Below are 20,282 nucleotides of genomic sequence, written 5' to 3'. Positions count from 1 at the left end.
CGCTCTAACGATAGCGGACCCGCTCCCGACTCTTATTTTACGACAGCGCTATAGAGTACCTGCAGATATGCGCATCTCCTCCGGCGCTGCCCCCCCACCCCCCGCCCCCTCGCACTCACACCGGAGAGACGCGTCACTCCGGAGGTCATCCGGGTTGAGGTGCTCCGGTCGCGACAGATTGGTCGGTTGATGGACTCAATAAACGATCGGCGATCGGTGTGTGTGTGTGTGTGTGTGTGTGTGTGTGTACACTTGCTGACCCCCCCCCCCCTCCCCTCGCTCCGGACTGAGGCAGTGCACGACGGAGAAACAGTACGCACCGCGGCCACCGCCGGGGTCCCCGATGACGCACGGATCTTAACGCATGATTGTTTTTTCCTCGAAGCTCCGCGGCGTCAGTCCAGCCTCTAATTTATCAGAGCGCGCCATCAATATTCAGAAGCAGCGGGCGCTTATTAAACTGCCTGCGAAACCTAACAGATGGAGACGGACTCTGCTTGTGTGGACTCCATCAGCAGCTACAGCTGGTGTTTGGTTGGATGACATCTAGTGGCATCACAGGGAATAAACAAATCCCCAAATCACTGTCTCCCAGTAGATTCCAGGAGCCCCCAGGGGTCCTTGGCTGTTCTTGGTTCCCTCCTCCAATATGAGGGTTAATGTGGTCATTACTTTGAGAGAAACTCACGCACCTGCAGCAGAGGTAGACAACAAAAGGCGATGTTTCTGAATGAAGGCAGCACCAAGGACCCTGCAACTGGCTGACACAGTGACACATGCTGCTGAAGCTCCAGGATCACTCTGTGGTGTTGGTGCTGACACACTGACAGTTTTGACCTTGTTGACCTCTCCTGGTTTGCCACACACAGTCTGCTCTGGGAAATGATCCAGAGGCAGAGCAGAAACATTGGAGGAACTTCTAGTCAAATGATATGACTGTAACTTTTTGGTCCCACGGGGACAGCAGGGGACAAGCTGTAAAGACTGGCATATTATCACATTTTAAAGCGGCTATATATTTTTTATAATATTATTAATAATATTATATATGATGAACTTAAGAGGTGATGATTTGTCAGTGTTGTGTTAACCTGTTTCCTTTCACATACACATAGTCATTTGATCCATTGTTGGTATGAACATTTTGATTATAACAGCTTTAAGTCTAAGAAAGTCTTTCACATTGACCAGTATTTTATTTAATAATCATATACCTGCACACACTTGGCATGTAAACTTAATGTTAGTCTCCCTGTTGAGGTACAGGAAAGTGCCATTATCTTTTGTGGCCCACTGGCCCAGAATATATCACCCCCAGACAGAAAGTGTGTTTTGTTTTCCCCCAAATCTGAAGTGAAACCTACACCTTTGTTTTGCCCCCACCTGTAAGTATAATAACACACTTGCTGTTTTCTGATCAAACCTCAATCATGCTGTCTCTCCAGCAGGTGGCATCAGAGCGTTTTGTGTTTTTGCAGGATGTGAAACTCATAACAGCATAAGACCAAGCAGATGAGACAAAGTCAAACATCCACTTTATACATTGATAGTGCTCCTTTATATTCTCCTTGTCCCTCTTTATCTCTTGCGTGTCTTTTGTCAACCTGTGTGAGGAACCACTCAGTCTGATTGTTGTACCCTCCGCCTCGGGGTCAGGCACAGAGAGGCTCCATTAAAGTCCAAATGAACAGTGTGCTTTGTCACTTCAGAAAATCACCCCCCCCTTTCATTTTTTGGGAAGATACAAGTGTTTAGCCACGTTTTCTGGGGACAAAGTGTACTCTGAGATCACACAAACAGAAATACTGTATCAGGTGCTTGAGGAGGCCTTCTTCGGTAAATCGCCTCATTTGAAGTTGACGTCTTGCTCAGGGCGTCTCGTCGACTGCTTTCTGCACGTGCCATCTTGTCCAAGCCTCTACAATGGCTGGTGACTCGGCTATCACGTGTGGACGCTTTTTATGGGGTTCATTTGTGATGCTGCAGTTGTTGAGACAAAAGGTGAAGCTTCTTGTGAGTGGGAGCGCATGCATGTGTGTCAGATGCTGCAGTTATTTTAACACTCAGCATCGGGTTAATTACTCGTCTGCGGTTTAGTTGGTTGTGAGTGTGCAATGAGGGTCGAGTGTGGCTCCAGTGTATCTTCTTATCTCAGCTTCCCGCTCGCCATGTGAGGAGAGAGTGGTGTGGTTTTTATCTTTGTTGCTGTGTGTTTGTACAGTACACAGTGGTTTGCACTCACGCTTTTGTGTACTTCTGTATTCATGTTTAATTACTTTTTGAAGTGAACAAATCACAATTTTGTCTGACACCCTTTCAGTTTCTTTCAGCAAGTTTTCTTATGTCTCATTTATATCTGTTTACTGAATCAGCTTAGGATAAAATCACATGTGTTGATTTTATTTTAGATAAACTACGAGTCTACAGCCACACTAGCGGTGCTGAGAGGCTGTCCTTCAGCGGGCCTTCAGCCTGAAAACACGTAATCTACCAGAGTAATATACCAGGGTAATCTACCAGGAATGCCTGGCTTAACTTTTGCCAGACAACGCCACTGGCCCCATTGAAATGAATGAGAGGGCTGTGTTTTTTCATGTGTTTTTTTTCATTTTTCTGTGTGGCCTTAGGCACAGCGGCGCTTTGTGCTAAATGCAAACGCCTGCATGCTTACATGCTCAAAATGACAATACTAATATGCTGAGGTTTACCCTGTTCACCACCTTAGTTTAGTGTGTTAGCGTGCTAACATTTGCTAATTAGCACTAAAGACAAAGGACAGCTGAGGCTGATGGGAATATCATTAGGATGACTAAAGTTATTACAATTCATCCTGTGGGGAACATGAATGTGTGTATCAAATTACATGTCAGTCCATCCAGTAGTTGTTGAGATATTTCACATCAGTGCTAGCGTAGCTATAAGAAAACCCCAACAAAGTGAAAAGAATAAAAATAACAGGCCACGCTGTAGACAGGCTCTTGAATCAGTGTCACTGTGCACTGTATCACGAAACCTAAATCTGACAGTCTGGCAAATAGGAATCAGGTGTTGTGTTGACATCCAAAAAACTGGCACGTGACCGAGCGCAGACTGACATGAGATCAGCTGCTTTTAGGCATTCATTGCTCTTCATAGGTCAGTAAACACACAGCCTGCTGTGTTTGTCAGAGCGGCCGAGTACAAAGCTGACCTTCCCACAAACTCAATTACCTTGTCACTGTGGAAGCCACACAGTTGTTGTTGTTGCCACACACACACACACACACACACACACACACACACACACACACACGCACACACACACACACACATGCACACGCACACGCACACACACACACACACACACACACACACACATTATTTCTCACTTAGTCATGTAGACCGACGTCAAACTGTTTCCTACGTCTTCTTTGTGCTTCACATAGAAAACGGACTTCAAGGATTGTTACATGCATCACTTAACCTCATAACTGCCAGTTGAGTTTATAAAAAGCTATTGTAAGTTATTGTAATAAACCAACTGCTGGTGGTTCATACAAAGTGCTGATACCTCTTTACAAACATCTCTTTTAGCTCATCACTACCCTTCCCAGAATGATTCACGGTCAACTTTGACCTGATAACTTTCAAAATAGTAGGCTCAGTCCACTCCCAGTCAACAGGGGAGACATTTTCAATCCTAAACTGACTGCTGTATTTCTAATGCTTCCCTCCTCTTGCTGAATAGGGACAAACATAGCCTAAGTATTGAAATTGTGCCAAGACTGTACCACAAAATAACACCTAACATGCACCAAATGTCATTACAATACAGAAGTGACAGTGCAGAGCCATTAACGAAATAGTTGACATTGGGAAATATGCTTATTAGCTTTCTTGCAGATAGATGAGAGGCCAAGTGTCAAAAACGACATTGTGATTTTACGTGTTATTTTGTGAGCTTTAGATGTGCAGGTAGGTGGATTTTGTTACCTTTAGACAGAGCCAGCCTAACTGTTTCTTGTCTTCATGCTAAGCTAAGCTAACTGTCTCCAGTACAGTATGTACAGATGTTGACCTTCTCTTCAAACCCTTGGCAACAAAGAGAGTAACCGTGTTTCCCAAAATGTCAGACTTTCCCTTTAATGAGCGTGTTGGCCTCGGTTTGACTGCTAGCACATATTTACTTTGTGGCTGTTCTCAACTCTTCAGAACTTTAAGTTCCCATTTAAATAATCTGCTTTGGAGGTGAACCTTGATCCTGGTGTTATTAGCTGTATCACTCAATTTGTGTTTGATTAATGTTAATGTTGTTATATGACTGTAAAGCTTTTAAGGATCCACAATTTTCACAACATTGTCTCAAATCCCATCAGGGGAATGCATCCTACTAATGTAGAAGAAGTAAAGAAAAAGTAAACAAAACAGACAAATACATGGTGGGAAGTGCTTTTTTTGTTGTTGCATCAAACCGTCAAGAATTACTCACCTTATAGCATGCATGTTGAAATGCTGAAGCAAATTCCCTGTCAGAATAATGTGGGAACGGGGTCAGTACAAAGCCTTGTGGGCTTGTGTCTTGAAATGTGGTGTTACACAATTGGCTCATTACTCAGGGAAGGTGGAGCTTCCGAGGAAGTTTCCTGAAATCTCCAGCAGCAGAATATTCTCAATAAATTAGACAGAAAGAACATCTGGGAGGGTCACAGCAAACACCACAGAGGGAGTCTCTCATGGGACACGCTCTCAGGAAGACACACATGGAGAACTTTGTATGTGTTTTGTTTGATTTTTGTTGTTGTCTAAAACTGCCTTTATAACACTATTAATGCAGCAGTCTTTCAGTCTACCTATTCCAGCCTATATTGGGCGCAAGAGAGGGAAACACCCTGGACAGGCCTAAACACACAGACAGCCACATCACACACTCCTACAGTCATACCTTTGGGCAAGTTAGAGTCTCCATTCAATCTGATTTGCATGTCTTTAAACTGTAGGAGGAACACCACTGAGAAAAGTCAGAACTTTTCAGGCTCCACATAATTTTCCCTGGAAATTAAAACTAATAGCAAACACACCTCTCTGAGGTGAGTCATCACTGTTTGCTGTCTATGGCGTGACTCCCTGCTGTCTTCATATGGCATCATGAGATGAAATAATGCTCTCCAGATGTTGAAACAACAAGATCAGTGAGTTATATTCTTACCTCTCTCACTCGTGTTTTATTGCATCACCTATAATTAGAGCGTTTACGATGCCTGACAAAAGGCTATTTTCAACAAGTGGACACAAAGGAGTTTATTTGTAGCAGCAGCCTATTTTTTTCACTTTGCAAGCCAAATGAAATGAAAATGAGTTGAAGCTCTTGTGGTATAATTGAGTACTTTATACTGAGTGATGAGGATGGGACCACTCTGCTGTGCTGGGTTTGTTCCCTTGGTAACCTGGTAACCATGACTGCAGCTCTTTGTTTTTACACTCTCCCAAGTTCAAGCACCGTTGGCGAGGCTATTAATCACCACTCACACAGCAAATATGTTTTTAAATGAGCACGCTGACTCATTTCTACCGGTGAAGTAGGCGTCCAGATGAGCGCCAGATCCACCGTTTAACAGAGCTCCATCTCTTTTGTGACACATTATGTTTCCACCTTCCTGACATTCAAAGCTGTCTTCTTCAGCTGATCCACGTTTTAGAAACACTCAAGTAAAAAAGCCTCTCCCATGCCAGCTCATCGTGGTGTGGGACGACTGTCTTTACAGTACGGACTGTAAAACATTGTGATCCTGAGTGTTTAGAAAACAGTGCATTGAAATAAAACTTAATCTTCTTGTTTTTTCCCCTTTTGTGGAAACACATCATTATTATTTGTGGCTAGCCAGCATGGAAAAACTATTTTAAACCTGAAAATGAAGATTATACCTCTGTGTTCAAATGAATAAAAGACATTACAGTAAAATCCACTCCCATTCTAGCACAGACGTTTGTTGGGCAATGGGTCAGTAATTTGAGAGCAGAGTCTAGTTTTGCTTCAGATATTTTTTTGTATAATGAGTTGGATGGAGGCTTTTTTTGAAGGTGAGAAACAACAGCATCATATCTGTATTTTCTTTTAGTATGTTTTGATAGTGGATATTGAAGAGATGACAGGAAATGGAAGGAGAAAGAAAGAGAGGATGAATTATATGCCATGAACGACTCGGTTCAGGGATTTATGTCTATGGACAGGGAAAGATTAATATTTTCTGTTTTATTTGAAGGAAAAAATACAGCATCACAGGATTAATATGTGGGAATTTTTGAAAAAACCCCATTTATGTTTCTTATGTTGGAGATACATTTTAATCCTCATCAGTTTTCATCATAACACTAAAATGGTCCTCCTTAAGATCTTGTCAGCTGTGTGCCTCCGGCAGCTTGTTCATTTTATTGTTTGGTTTGGCAGCCGGTTTCTGGTCTTTTTCCAGTAGAAACTCCAGTAGTTAAAAATAGGCTGGTAAAGTTGAGTATCACGTAGCTTCCCATGATGTCAATTTACCTTTATCGCTTTTATTTGGTCTTTTGGAAATTCTGTGTTAAAAATGACTTTAAAGATTTACTGTAAGTCGACACTGGAAAACACCGAAGACAACCAGTGTCATCAAAGTTTGTTGATCATCCTTCACTTTCAGTCCACTCTTTGTAGTTCTACAAAGAGGCAAATATTGTACTTTTTGCTCCGCTACATTTACTTAACAGCTATAGTCCCAAGTTACTTTGCAGATTTCTATTATTGATACCAAATATAATCAACTGATAAACCATAATATATTATTATAGATAAAACTAGCTCGCAGTGTATAAAGTAGTTGAAATGAGTGATGCTTACACATTAATGCATCACTAATTATGATCCAGTGACATAATACATATTATGGGCCATTCTGCATAATGAGTACTTTAACTTTTGGAAGGCTACTGTACCGCTAATACTTTTACTTGTAACAGAGTAGCATGTAGTATTTTTACACTGTGGTATTGCTACATTTACTTAAGTAAAATATCTGAATACTTCTTCCACCTCTGAATGTACGTGTAAAAAAATCATTTCTTTGAGGAATGAAGGTGACGGACATCTAATATTTAGAAGGCGCTCCTTTCAAATATTTGCTAAACAGCTAAAACAAGCGGGAAATGTCCTTATGTGATTATAGCTGAAAAAAAGAGCTCAGGATATGAGGTAAAAATCCAGTCATGCTCTGACTGGCATTTAGTTCAACATGATTCAGCTGTAAATTACTTATTTCCAAATACTTTTGTCCACCCATATGCATACAGTTACTCACATCACACAAAAATGCGCAGCTTGTCTTCACAATAGACTCATGTTCCTCTCTGTATTTGATTAGAGTAGGAGCCCTACAGCCAGACGTTGACTGTCCATAACAGTTCTTACATTTTCTATATTTCTTATGTTGATCCATGTTGTTGTTGCAGCAGTGAACCTATTTTCCTCCAGGTGTAAAAAGAAAATCACTTATCTCAATCCTGATAGCTTTTCTCTCTCTGTATGTTGCTCTGTGATTATTTGTATTTTCATTTATCTCAAAAATTGTAAAAAGAATTCCAGACATAACACAATATCAAGTTACATAACAACATAAAGTCTAAGCAAAGTCCTATCCACCCACGTGCAGCCACGCCTGATCAGGTCCCTACATGCTTCTTTCCTTTTCCACAGTCTATTCCGACATTTGGTAGCTTGATCTTGATATGAACATCTGTCCAAACAGAATGCTGCAAACAGCAAAGGCTAAGTGACAATTAAAAGTCAAGTCCCTTCCATCTGTTCTCTGAGGTAAAGAAAAAACAAATCAGTGTTTCTTCAATTTATCTCAATCACTGTCTGCTCCACGCTCAGACGAGGCCTCATTACACATCACTCCTGGGTGAAAATGACAGGAGAGAAAAGGGGGCATGGAGTGGAGAGATCTGCCATTTTCCACAAGTGTGACAGAGCGGTGTTAATGGCTTCACCCTCGTCTCTTTAGGGGCTGAGTGGAGGAGGTGGCGGTGATGATGGGCGGCAGGAGAATGGAGGGAAGGGGGAGGAGGCCGCCGTGACTCACAGGCTGTGAGCGGCTGCGACGGTGGTAAACAAACCTGCCTGTGGAGGTGCTCAGTGGGTGGCTGGTGTCTCCATGGCGACCGTCCATCACACTCAATTGCTTCCCGGCAAAATTATCTTGTTTTTTTTGTTTTGGACACATACACACACACACACACACACACACACACACACACACAAACAGCCAGCCTTACTTCTGCCCCACAAGCCTTAAAGGACTATTTTGACGTTTTGTGAAATTAGGCCATATTTGCTTTCTTGCCAAGAGTTAGATGAGAGGATTGATACTTCTCTTCTGTTAATACGGCAAATTTGAAGCTACAGTCAGTAGTTGATTAACTTGGTTTAGCACAATGACTGGGAACAGGGGGAAACAGCTAGTCTGGCTCTTTCCAAAGTTAACAAAAGCTACCTACTAGCTGTTTACTCCGTTTCCAGACCTTGTGCTGGGCTACGCTTAATATTTAGCGTACTAACAAAAGAGTAGTAACATTAGCAATCTTCTCATCTAACTCTCGGCAAGAAAGTGAATGTGTTTCCCAAAATGCCAAACTAGTCCTTGTATTCATATAGTTTATACTTTTTTTTAATTCAGTGGCTAGGCAGGCTCCTGAGGAAGTCTTGAATATGTGTTAGTTTTGTAGTTGTTGTACGTCTTTTGTGACCTGTCTGACTTGTGCGTCCTGTTTGTTACTGTGCATGGGTGACCAAACTAGTTTCCCCTCTGGTGATTAATAAAGTAATATAGTTATTAAAGAAGTCATCTGTCTATCTAGATTCGAGACCTAATGTAGTCCTGTAGAAGTGAACCTCTCTCCGTGGGTCGAAAACAGAGTCTTGTATTAATAAAAGCACAAGAACCGACAACGCATTCACATACACGCACACTCGCCGCATATCTTCCATTTGCTGTAACGGCAGAGAAAAGGACTCATCCAGTCACCTACTTGTGAAGTGGAACCACTGAGGCCACAGATCAGTTAGTGACTAAGACAGCCCACATGAGCAAGTCTTCTTCCTTCCTCCTACATTTTTCCTGACCTCTCAGTAACCACATCCACCATTTTTTCCATGGAACAAAACAGTAATCATTTGTCTCTGGAAATTGGTAATCTTTTATTCAATGCACTTATTTTTTACATACAGTACTTCAGATAAAAACAAACAAACATATGAAATACAAACCAGTTTTCACCAACCAGTTGCACAGCAATTAACTTTAAATAAATAATAAATAAATAAATACTAATGCTACAGAGTCTCTCTCTTTCTCTCTGCATTTTATAATTTATGCCACTGTGGCTGCTGTTCATGCAGCCCTGTGTGTACAGTACAGGTGACACCGCCTGCAGCTCAGTCTCTGTCAGCCTCTTCTCACAGCTTCATGTGTCCTTTAGCGTCCAGCTCGGGCCCCCAACTGTATGCAGTCTCCAAAGTAACTCCACAACCTGGCACCGAACTCCTTGGACTGAGGTATTTGTTCCGTGTGAACCTTTCCAGTCTCCGCTGTGCGTCGGTAAGCTTATGCCCCTTCAGGAGTGGTCACGCCACGTCTGCTGCTTGCAGAACAGTTTTTTTTTCTTAGTAAAGTTTGTTAGCCTGTCTTGGCCTTTCTGCTGAGCTCCAGGCAAATTGGGGACTTGAGGAAGCGAGGGTAGCAGTCCTTCTCCATCAGGGTGTAGATTTTGGCTTGGGCCAGATTGAAGCAGGACTGCCTGGGATGCTCCATGTTCTCCTTTGTGATGGCTTTGGTCACGTGGTCAAGATTTACCTGTAGGGGGGAGCAGAAGAAGAACAGAGGTAAGATATGAGAAGCCAGCAGAGTGACAGAACATCCCTAAGTTGTCCATGTGGGTTGTCTGATATTTACCTCTCGTGGTGCATCTGAGCCGATGAACTCGTCGAAAATCTTCTTGGCTTTGGGGGCCAGTTTTGAAGGTTTGGTTGCCTGGTAGTCCTCACAAGCCAAGTAGAAGGCGATGTTTTCCTCACTGAACTCTGAGACCAGGAACGCTCTGAAGAGGCACAGTCCGTCTGGAAAAAGGAGAGAGAGGGAGAGAACAGTAGGTTAACATCTGGCAGTCATCTCAAAACATCTGGAATGATGGAAACATTTGCATCAAGTGTGATCTGGAGGATCTGGAGGCACTTACTTTGACTGGACAGCAGTTTTTCAAACGACTCCTTCCATTTCAAAGGCTCGTCGACATTTAACCTGCTGCAACAGACAAACATCATTAGGAAAAGTTCAAAAATGGCGGTCCACTTTTATTCAACCGAAATGTTTAAAAAGAGAATCTGAATGTATGTCTTACCTCAGTTTGTCATTTTTCTTTGCCTGGCTAATGATGCTGTGATCTGACTTTTGGAGTAAACTGCCAAACAACGCTTTCAGCTCCTTTGCCCTGTGAAGATGAAGACAGAGAAAATGTTACAAATAAAATTCCAGGTAACTACGTCCACATATGTCCGTCATATTCTAGATCTACAAGAATAATTACTGTTACAAAAAGAGTCTCACCTCTCCAGGCAGGTGATAGGCAGGGCTTCGAGTCCTCTGCACATGATGAGAAGTTTTCCTGCTCACTGGTGGATATTTCCAAAGGTTTTGGCAGCTGTTTGTAAAGTATGTACCGTCTTACAGAGCTGACTGCCTGCAAGTGAGTTAGCTCTCAGCTGGTCTGCTGTCTGTGTGGGAGAGTGACTTCTTTATAGGGCAGTCCACTCTGTGACATCACGCCTCTCAGCCAATGAAATAAGACGTGTGGGAGGATGAGGAGACTCCTCGATGATGGTTTTCCTCCAGACTACTTCCTCACTGCTGAACAACGAGTGTGATAGTTATACTGGATCTCTTAAATGTTTCTGTGCTCAGTCAGGGTGTGTGAATGTGTGTGTGTGTCTTTGTTTTTATATTTCAATACTTGTGAGGAGAACCAGACTTTCTCACAAGGGCAGAAAATCCCCTAAAGTGAGGACGTTTTGACAGTCCTTGTCTTTGATAGAAACTAACTTTAGTCTCAGGACTTGAAAATGATTAAACAGGCTGTTTGTCGGTGAATTCCAAAATGAGTGATTTAGCAGATCTGGACTGTATTGAGGTCCTTTACTTAAGTCCAAGTAACAACTTTTGATCAATCCTCATTTATGATTTAGATAAGAAGTGGGAGACTTTTCTTTTTTTCTGAAAAATGCAAAAGCACCAAATTTGGATATTCATTGTTTTCACAGCGACACTATGTTATCCGTGTTATCAGCAAAATATACTAATTATGGAGAAAAGCCCCCTTCAGCATTTTAATGTTGTAACTGTTCAAAATGGAGCTACTTCTTTTAACTATCTTCTAGTTAAATCTATATCATTACATCAAATCTTAGATACTGATCATATGTTTTGTATATAAATTATTAATCTGCAGAGTAACTATTGAATACAGCTGTCAAATAAATGTAATAGGATAGAAAGTATCGTATTTACCACTAAGACATGGTGGAGTGGAAGTAGAAAATAGCTGAAAATGGAAATACTCAAGTAAAGTACAAATTCCCTCAAAAATTGTACTCACATTATATGAGGTCGCCAAACAAACCAACCAATAGGAATGCAATAGGTAACTTCAAAAATACAGTATAACTTTGATTCACATACTGTACATGCAGCACCTTTCTTTAAAGGCCTGAAAACCTATTTTCTCAATCAGCTTCTTTTATGAGCAACGGTTTCTTACATGAACACACTTTTTGATTGTTCAAATCTTAAGAAATAATAACTACAGATTTTTTTTGTGAACTTCAGCTTTAATTGTTGCTTATTTAGTCATCACTATTTGCTGTTTTACAGAAATATTTAAGATTTAAAAGGTTTTTGGGGTCTTTACTTGAATTTACAAAGTGCATTACAAGATTACCAAATAAAAAGAGACAAAACAGAAGAAAATTAGAAAAAAAAAACTGAAAACAGCATAAAACAAACAGAAGCACAGCATTAAAAATGCACAGTAGAAAACGATTTCTGTAATACAAAATACAAAAAAATAAACTATTCATTAGACTTCCCCAAACAGCTCACACATTATAATGACAGCTTTTAATGCCAAACTGTTATTCTGTGGGCTCCAAAGCCCCATATTTATTCTTTATGTACCTCATTATCTGCAGTGTTTTCCTCAATGGAGAGAATGGATGAATCATTTAAGGTAGATTTGAATGAAAGATGTGTTTATATTGTATGTGTCCTTAGGAGGAGCTTGCACAACCCCTGTCTGGACTATCATTCTTATTCAGTCTGTCAAGACATATGATCAAGCACAGATAATTGTGCCTATTTAAGGCCTCAGGGCCGAGAAAACCATTGTTTATTGAATACGAAAATCTATATTTAGACTGGACAGAAAGCCAACTAACAGTAAACTCTGCCAATGGGTTATTTCTGAGTGAGTTCACAGGAAAATGCACAGGAAAGGGAGAATCAGGCAGCCGGATGAAAAGGTAGAGGGCTCATTGAGTGTGTCTGAGCCGGCTTCCTCTGCCGGCTGCCCCGAACAATACTTTCCCTCTAACTGGCTGCTTTGTCAGACACGCAGCTCTGGGTGTCAACGCCGGGTCACTTCAGCCTGAAGCCACGCCCCTGCTTCTTCTGTTGAAACACAATCTCATAGGTCTAACAGGAAAAAAGGAACTTCCTACAAGGAAAATTCTCAAGAAGGGGGCATCCAGATGTGCGGGTCATGTAGCAGTAGATTCTGTGAGGAAGAAGAACCAGTAATCCATCTTTTTTGGTTTTGTAAGGACGTTCATTTGGCTTCAAGATTGCATGTTGTAAAAAAAAAAGAAAAAAAGGGAACAACTAAGCACACAACTTCATTTTTTTTTCAAATACCTAATGAGTCTTGTAAAAGCTAAACATCTAACCTCGTGCTATAGAAAATAGCAGACAATTCAAGCCACTTTGTCAGATGCACAATGTCATGAATGTGGGCACCATCAGTATGGTGAAGTTCAGAGCTCTGTTTTCACTCTCGGCCAGTGTTTTTCAGTGCCCCAGTCCTGAGCCTGTGGAGCCCTCCGTCTTGAAGATACTTGACATACAGTAAACATGTTTTCATTGGCAGGAGTTTTATACAAGACAAAACATAATGGTGCAACCAAAACATGTTATTCTCGTTCTCATTCCCATGTTCTTTCCATTCACAGATGCGGCGTTTGATCATTGGGTAACATGGTGAGATTTAACACTTTCAATGCAACATGAGGAACTTTGCATTTAATTTGCAGCATAGCTGGATCCAAAATAACTGTCCTGTTGTCTCAGTTCATGATTGCTTTAACGGCTTTAATAGTCACGACTCTTTCAACTGCAAAGGTTTGCTTTTGACACGTTTTCTTCTAAAACTTCACCTACTAACCCTGAAGATTACAGACACTATTCTGTATTACTGCTTTTATATATGGACACAACTCCTGCCTGGGTGTGATTCTCCTTCAGTGACACACGCAAGGATATAATTGATGTTATATCACCAGAAATTCTGTGTTATCTAACAACAGAATAGGGTCCTTTTGTACTCCCACCTTATTGTGTCCACTGACACAGATACACTGACCTGATCAACAACTTTTCATTGAGTACATTATGTATGTGTGTTATCATTAATGATCCAGTGGCAAGCTGGGTTAGTCAATAACTAACAGGAGTAAGAAAGATAAAAAGCTATTGCAACTACACACACACACACACACACACACACACACACACACACATTCAGCTTAAGCTTAAGCTCATTGAAGATGGCACAAAGAAGTCATAACAGCCCACAGCGTGATGATGCTGTTCACGTTATTAACATTTAGGTAATAATTTTGTCCAAAAACTGGGTCATTTAGACAACATGAAGCTGAAATGTCATCTCTTACTTTGGCCCAGAAATGTAACTCTTTTTACTGACATAGTGTGTAATAAAATATTTTTCAAGGCTTTTCTGTCTCTAACAAACAGAATAAAGCAGGATATTTTAGTGAAGTCGAGATGGGGAAAGTAGTATCTCAGTATGACCAACTGTCAGCCAAAGTGGGCCCCCTTCCCTCTTTAATACACCTGTTGTCACGCATGTACAAATATACAAGTACTATATATCATTCTAAAAGACAGCCAAATAAGACTTGTATGTATGTACATGTTGTATTTGCAGAATTAATGTGAATTAGTGCTAGCCCAGTCTGTAGCATGATTATACCTTAGAAACCTAAAGGCACAATCCACATATATACAAAAAAGGTAGAACCAATATTTAAGCAGAAATCACAGGATTTTAACCTGCTATCTCAAACTGATGCTTGGTCTTAACACAGGGAGTAATGTTAAAAAAACGTTTTATAGTCAAAGTAAAATCTTACTGTAGGTGCTTTCTCGACCACAGCAGGTCCAGAGATTCATTTTGTGATTGTTGCCAAACCTTAGCACACTCTCCGCTCACACATGCTGCACCGAAACCCAATGAAGCAAGCTGTTTTTGCCGAGATGCACTTTGAAGCTTCAGCACAAAGAGGACTGTTTTCTGAACTTTGCGCAGGAATCAGCTGAGAACTCCCAGATTTATTGTGAGTGAGTGTTTTCTCATACGCATCTACTTGATCCAGCCTAAATATGATTCGGTCGGTTTAAGTCGGTTTAAGCACTGGGGACTGACGCCACTTCCTGCCCCCCTCTTGGCTGTGAAGATTTGCAGACAGTCAGAGGCTGGTTTCTGGAAGGCTCTTTCGAAAGCGGGAAGTACGCAGCAGCATGGAATTCCCAGTTAGTCTGTATATTTCCCAACTTCTTTGACCCCAACCTCTATCTGGAAGACTGTTTCCTCTTGCCCCCCACACTTCTCCTCCTCCCTCTCCTCCTCCACTGAGGCTCACATGTTTAGACTTTATTTTCTGAGCTTGTCGGCAGCATAATTAAAATCTGCAACAGAGAACAGCATAAACATTGGGCATTTATTGGATCATCTCTAGCTTTGGACAGCATCTTTTTTTTTTTTGTTGCATTGTGCAGTATTCAGGCTGCAGATACAGTTCGAGTGGCGCCATCTGGCATTGGACAGAGAAGCCATGATCTGCATATTCACTCAGCTACCTATATAACAGAGCAGGTGGAGGCTTACCTAATGCATCCCAACTAAGAAGCCCTGCCAATGGCCACCAGCGGTGCACATAATCCTATCTATGTATCATCAAATGTCAACTAGCCATCGAACATCTGGAGATGCAGCAGCAAGGATGATAAATCAATGTTAACTAGCCTCAGCTCCAGTGGAATATCAATGACTGCACATGAAAAAGAAGATCCAGTGCTTCTGGATACACCCATCTGTCTCAGGAGCTTTCTGTACCTGCCAGCTACTAAAGCTGAATGTATTTTTAATTCTGACACACTGGCTTTTATAAATACATTCACAAGTTGTTTTTCACCCATCTGGTATCAAGCTCCACGGGTTTGCTCTTACAATCTGAAGAATATTATAGCATGTTGACAGATTCATACATAAATCAACTGCTGTGGCTTTGCTCTATTATAACTGAATATTCCTCCATGATTACACACGGTACCTTTTTACCCCGCCGTGCACATGTTTGGTAAGACAATTAGGGCCTCTCTTTCTTCTTAGAATAATTACAGAGGGTAGCCAGAAAAAAAAAAAAAGTGGTTTCATCTTTCCAAAGAATACTCTGCAGGAGGCTAATAAGTTTGCACTCGCTAGCACTGAAACAAATATGCCCGCAGCAAGGCTAGCAATGCGCCAGCTGGACGTTGCTAGACACACGGCTAATTGGGTACATTGCCAGAAATCCAGCAGCAGGCAAGGAAAAAGAAAGCAGTTTTATGGGAAATAATCAGGGACACTATACACCACTAATGCGTTTTATTTTGTTATATGGCTGCCTTGTGAGACAATAGGGTGAGTGGGAACAGAAGGTTAAAGAGGTGCCCATAAACAAGACAGACATGTCACATCAGTACGATGAGGGCACTGGTGTCTTTTCCATGTTTATTATATCATTTATTAGATCCAGTCGCACAAGGCAACAGGTTTGGCAACATGTCACAATGTTCTTTTCAAGGAACAAAAGACAGTAACAAATAAGAACCTCACAAGACAATGAAGTAATAAACATTCAAAGAGCAATATCACAATGTACGATTGATAATTAAGGAGCTAATCATAAGGAATGGCTTTGGAAAAAGAATCATCAGAGTTCAGGTTTATTACTATGCAACAATGCATAAATAACGCGATGAGATGATTTCTCTCTCCATTACAACAAAGTAAGTAAATGTTTGTCTTCTTTTAAGCACTGAGGCTTTTTGGCGGGACAGGTGAAGAGTATTCTGGGACAGGCCTGTTGAAAGTATCTGGGCAAACACATCTGTTGAGAGACCTGCCTGCTTAGCAACACTCGAGAGGGGAAATCTTGGCCGAGCTCTTCTCAGAAACGAACTGTGAATGTGGATCATTAGACCAAGACTGAGAGTCTACAGCCATTCTTGCAGCTCTCTGAGGCTGTACTTAGACACAGCTGTGCTCTGAGCTAAATTCTAACATGCTGATATCAAGCAGGTATATAATGTTTACAATGTCCACCAACTTAGTTTAGCATATTAGCTTGCTAAATGCTTTGCTGTGCTATATAAATAAAATTGCCATTGCCATAAAGTCAGCTAAACAGCACTAAACACAAAGCTGAGGCTGATGGGATTGTTATTAGTGTAGCAGGTGTTTGGTCATAAACCAAGTGGACACTTTGACTTGATGATAGCACTTGACAAAAGTCTGGGGATTACCAAAGTTCCTGTGGGGAACATGAATGTGTGTACCAAATTTCATGGTAATCCATCCAATCGTTTTTGAGATGTTTCACTCAAAACCACAAATATCAACCGCATGGTGGCACTCGCGGAAAAGTCCGAAGAATCATCGAGCAATTAAGATCCATTGTCTGGGAACCATGAATGTCTGTGCAACATCTTCCATCAATCCATCCAATAGTTGTTGAGATATTTCAGTGTGGACCAAAGTGGCGAGCCGGCCGACACTGTCATGATTAGCTGCTAGTGTGGCTAAAAATCAGAGTTGGTAACCGAAGACCTTTTTCAGGAGGAAGGAGGACGTGCACTGTGGCTTTCATCCCTCTTATGATCATAGTCTTTTCTTTTCAGCACATTTAGGTTATACCTCCAAGCTCCTCTACAGCCAGTGGATGTACTGTAGGGAGAGCTGAAGGATGAGGATGAGGAAGGATGATTTAAAGAGTTGAAGAGGGGATCCATCATTTTTCTCTCTATGTGATGTGCTATCTTTGCTCCACAAGTGATCCCTGCATGTATTGCACGGGAAGTAGCTCACGTCTCATGGAAGAGAAGGAGAAGGATGCAGGAGGACTGTTTCTTCTGCTCCTTCACTAAGCTGAGCTGTGAGCGTTGCTGGTGGCAGAGACAAAAGCTCAAGGAGTGTTAGATCCTTCTCATTGCTATGCAGCACAGAGTTTGACAACAACGAGATAGTATCTAATTAGCATTACAGCTAACCTGAAGTAACAAAGGGGATAGAAATGTTGTGGAATATTAAAACGGACAAGAGAAAGATAACCTATTCCAAAACAGGGCCTCCAGAGCTTCTTCTAGGTAGCATAAATTTCAAGGTCTATTTTTGCATTGACAATCAGTGACACAGCTTATTTTGTGTTACATGTGAATACCTCCATAAGCTGCTTCGTCCAGAACACAGAGAACAAATAAGAAATGAAAATAAATCAAATGAAAGGTCCAAACACCTCCTATTGCATGCGCTCAGAGTTTATCAGTATTTGGCTGCAGAAGCAATTCAAGCTGAGCAGACAGCAAAAGTAATAAAATCTGACCTTTAGACGTTCCTTCCTGCACTGGCTCCAGATTAAAGTTGAAGTCACCACATTTGACTGTTTGCCTGGCTGGGTTTCCAAGAGACCTCAGTGGATCTGATGACTGCAATCAGTTGTGTGAAAGGCACAAGCAAAGCAATAAAGGAAGCAGCATTTTCTACAACGTATTGTAATGCTAGTATAACCCTAACTCTTCAAACCCCGTTGAGAGGAAAATATTTACTCTTTCTCTGCAGCAGTACGTTAAATTTCTGGAGACATTTGGAGAAATAGAGTTACGTTCTCCCAGTTCCTGTTTCCTGTTTCCAGGGGCCAGATGTTTAAACAATACATATGAAAAAATAATATGTGTGTGTTTTTCTGCACAGAACTTAGTGGAATATGCAAAATGTGCTTTGTTCTTTAAAATGGAAACGCTGAATGTAAAAACTGAGCATATTGTGTGTCATGTGTCACCAATCAATAGGCTCTTGACGACATCTGCTAGTGCGTTGCAGCCGTGTGCACCGTCACAAAGGAAGATTTAGTGCTGTTAGAGGACGCTTCTGGGGACAAAGAGAAAACAGGTGTCATGTCCAATAAAGGTTAAACAAGGATGTGATCAAATACTCAAACCTACACAGTTTTATCAGAGTTTTATCCATCTGGAACCCGGTCTTTAGATTCAGGAGGAATGTTTCTTATCCCAAACAAAAATAAAGACTCAAAGACCTAATTATTTTGTTTTGGTGTTGTAATATACTCTTTAATATATTTGTATTATGGCACTAATCATTAATCATTTACAGTGAAGAGTATTTACAGAGAATATTGGGTCCTTAAAGGTTTATTTAAGAAAGAATATGAATGTTTTATTGCCTTATTGCAAAAAAGTGATAGTCATAGTCAACAGTAAGTGCATCTGTAGTTGTTGACAAATTGTCGATCAATACCAGCAATGAGTCACTGTTTACTCTCCCAGCTCATGATGTCAAAACTTACCGTCTTGTACGAACGCTGTTTTGGACATGAAGTGCTAACCAGCCATAATTTCAAGACAGTTAACGTGTCCGCCTGTACACATTTTCACCCGCTCCCTCCTGGAGCTCTGCAGGTTTGTCTGAAGCTATAAAAGCAGTGACAAAGCAGTGCTGATATTACAGCGTAACCTTTCCGGCTCTCCACTCGCCTGTCTGTTACATTTCCACTCATCTTAACGGAGAAAATGTAGAGCACAGGAGCAGAGAGAAGGTGTGGGATGAGACAGTCACAAAGATTGATAAAGGTCCTGGATTACTTAATGCTCCTTTAATTATCATAAATTCTCCATTGACATAGTCTTATGGAAGTAATTAAAATGATGAATGCACCTGATTCTGTTCCATCTTTTTGGATTGTTTCTGAAATCCATTGCAAGGTTTAACCTAATGTAATCTTTTCATGGCTGTGTTGGCAGAAAAGCCCTTCCAAAATCTTTGTAGTGTTTCACATTAAGAGTGGAGGTGGTGGAAAAGGTAGCTTACTAAGTGAGCAAAATGACAGTTTCACAGTACGACATCGTCTGTCGGAGGTGTAGAAGCCACAGCACATACTGTGGAACTAGCAGTTTAAATGGTTTAAAACACGCTCAAGGCTGTTGAGTGCCAGCGTGAAATGTCCACCCACATTGCAACCGGCGCGCTGCTTCCTTTAAGATGCTCGGCACCGCTGAGTCTCTGAGGCTGCTGGGACTCACAGGTAAACGTTCTGTGTCTCATAAAACATCTCAGTGATCAAACTGATTTCATATTACAAAAAATGATTAAACACAGATGAAAGGATGCCAGCTAAGTAGTTACTGTGTGAAAGATGCATGCACCTAATCCAAGTCATGTTAGTGACACATGCAGTGGTATAACTGGTAGTTTGATATGGTTCTGAATTTGACCCTGAATTTCTCAAAACACAAATGATGGGATAGGAAAACAAAAAACATAGATTTCTTCTTTTTTATACATTGTGACTTTTATGGTAGTTGTAAATTTCGTGTTATGTGCATTAAAGCTTTTAGAGACTGACAGTATTGCTGTTTGGGTGCTTTTTGTCATTTAATTGAGAGCGAATGTGACAGTGATGATCAACAAATGTTCCAATGTTGCCACATTCCAGGATCAGTGGATCCTCCGGTGTCCGACTGCAAGCCACAGAGTCGTGCGTGGGAATTTTGTGCTCCCCATGGGAGGAATACCATGCATCACTTGATGAGACACGACATTTGTCACATGGGTGGTGATATTTCTCTATCCAAAAGATATTGCAGAAATCACATCCGGCT

The 20,282-nt window shown here is 41.2% G+C and overlaps 1 protein-coding gene across 2 annotated transcripts; it reads right to left on the bottom strand.

The window, feature by feature from the left end:
- Positions 1–9,294: 9,294 nt before the first annotated feature.
- On the bottom strand, positions 9,295–10,741 carry rgs5b (regulator of G protein signaling 5b). Of its 2 annotated transcripts, none has more exons than XM_070918540.1 (5): positions 10,608–10,741; positions 10,402–10,491; positions 10,240–10,304; positions 9,957–10,120; positions 9,295–9,857 (listed from the first exon to the last, which is right to left on the bottom strand). In XM_070918540.1, exons 1-5 carry the CDS (start codon positions 10,649–10,651, stop codon positions 9,681–9,683), a joined length of 540 nt encoding a protein of 179 aa, XP_070774641.1. In that variant the 5' UTR covers positions 10,652–10,741; the 3' UTR covers positions 9,295–9,680. The 2 variants fall into 2 exon arrangements, with proteins under 2 accessions (XP_070774641.1, XP_070774642.1); XM_070918541.1 differs by having other exon boundaries at positions 10,240–10,301.
- Positions 10,742–20,282: the final 9,541 nt, after the last annotated feature.

This window comes from Enoplosus armatus, chromosome 14 (genome assembly GCF_043641665.1).
Source record: "Enoplosus armatus isolate fEnoArm2 chromosome 14, fEnoArm2.hap1, whole genome shotgun sequence".
NCBI classification, from domain to species: Eukaryota; Metazoa; Chordata; class Actinopteri; order Centrarchiformes; family Enoplosidae; genus Enoplosus; species Enoplosus armatus.
This window is presented reverse-complemented; position numbering and strand designations above follow the sequence as displayed.

Bases quoted from the DNA above. Each gene is read 5' to 3' on its own strand.
- rgs5b (XM_070918540.1), bottom strand. From the start codon at position 10,651: ATGTGCAGAGGACTCGAAGCCCTGCCTATCACCTGCCTGGAGAG. The intron at 10,492-10,607 runs GTGAGACTCTTT...TCATCTTCACAG, and splicing joins CCTATCACCTGCCTGGAGAG to GGCAAAGGAGCTGAAAGCGT. The intron at 10,121-10,239 runs GTAAGTGCCTCC...TCCTTTTTCCAG, and splicing joins AAAACTGCTGTCCAGTCAAA to ACGGACTGTGCCTCTTCAGA.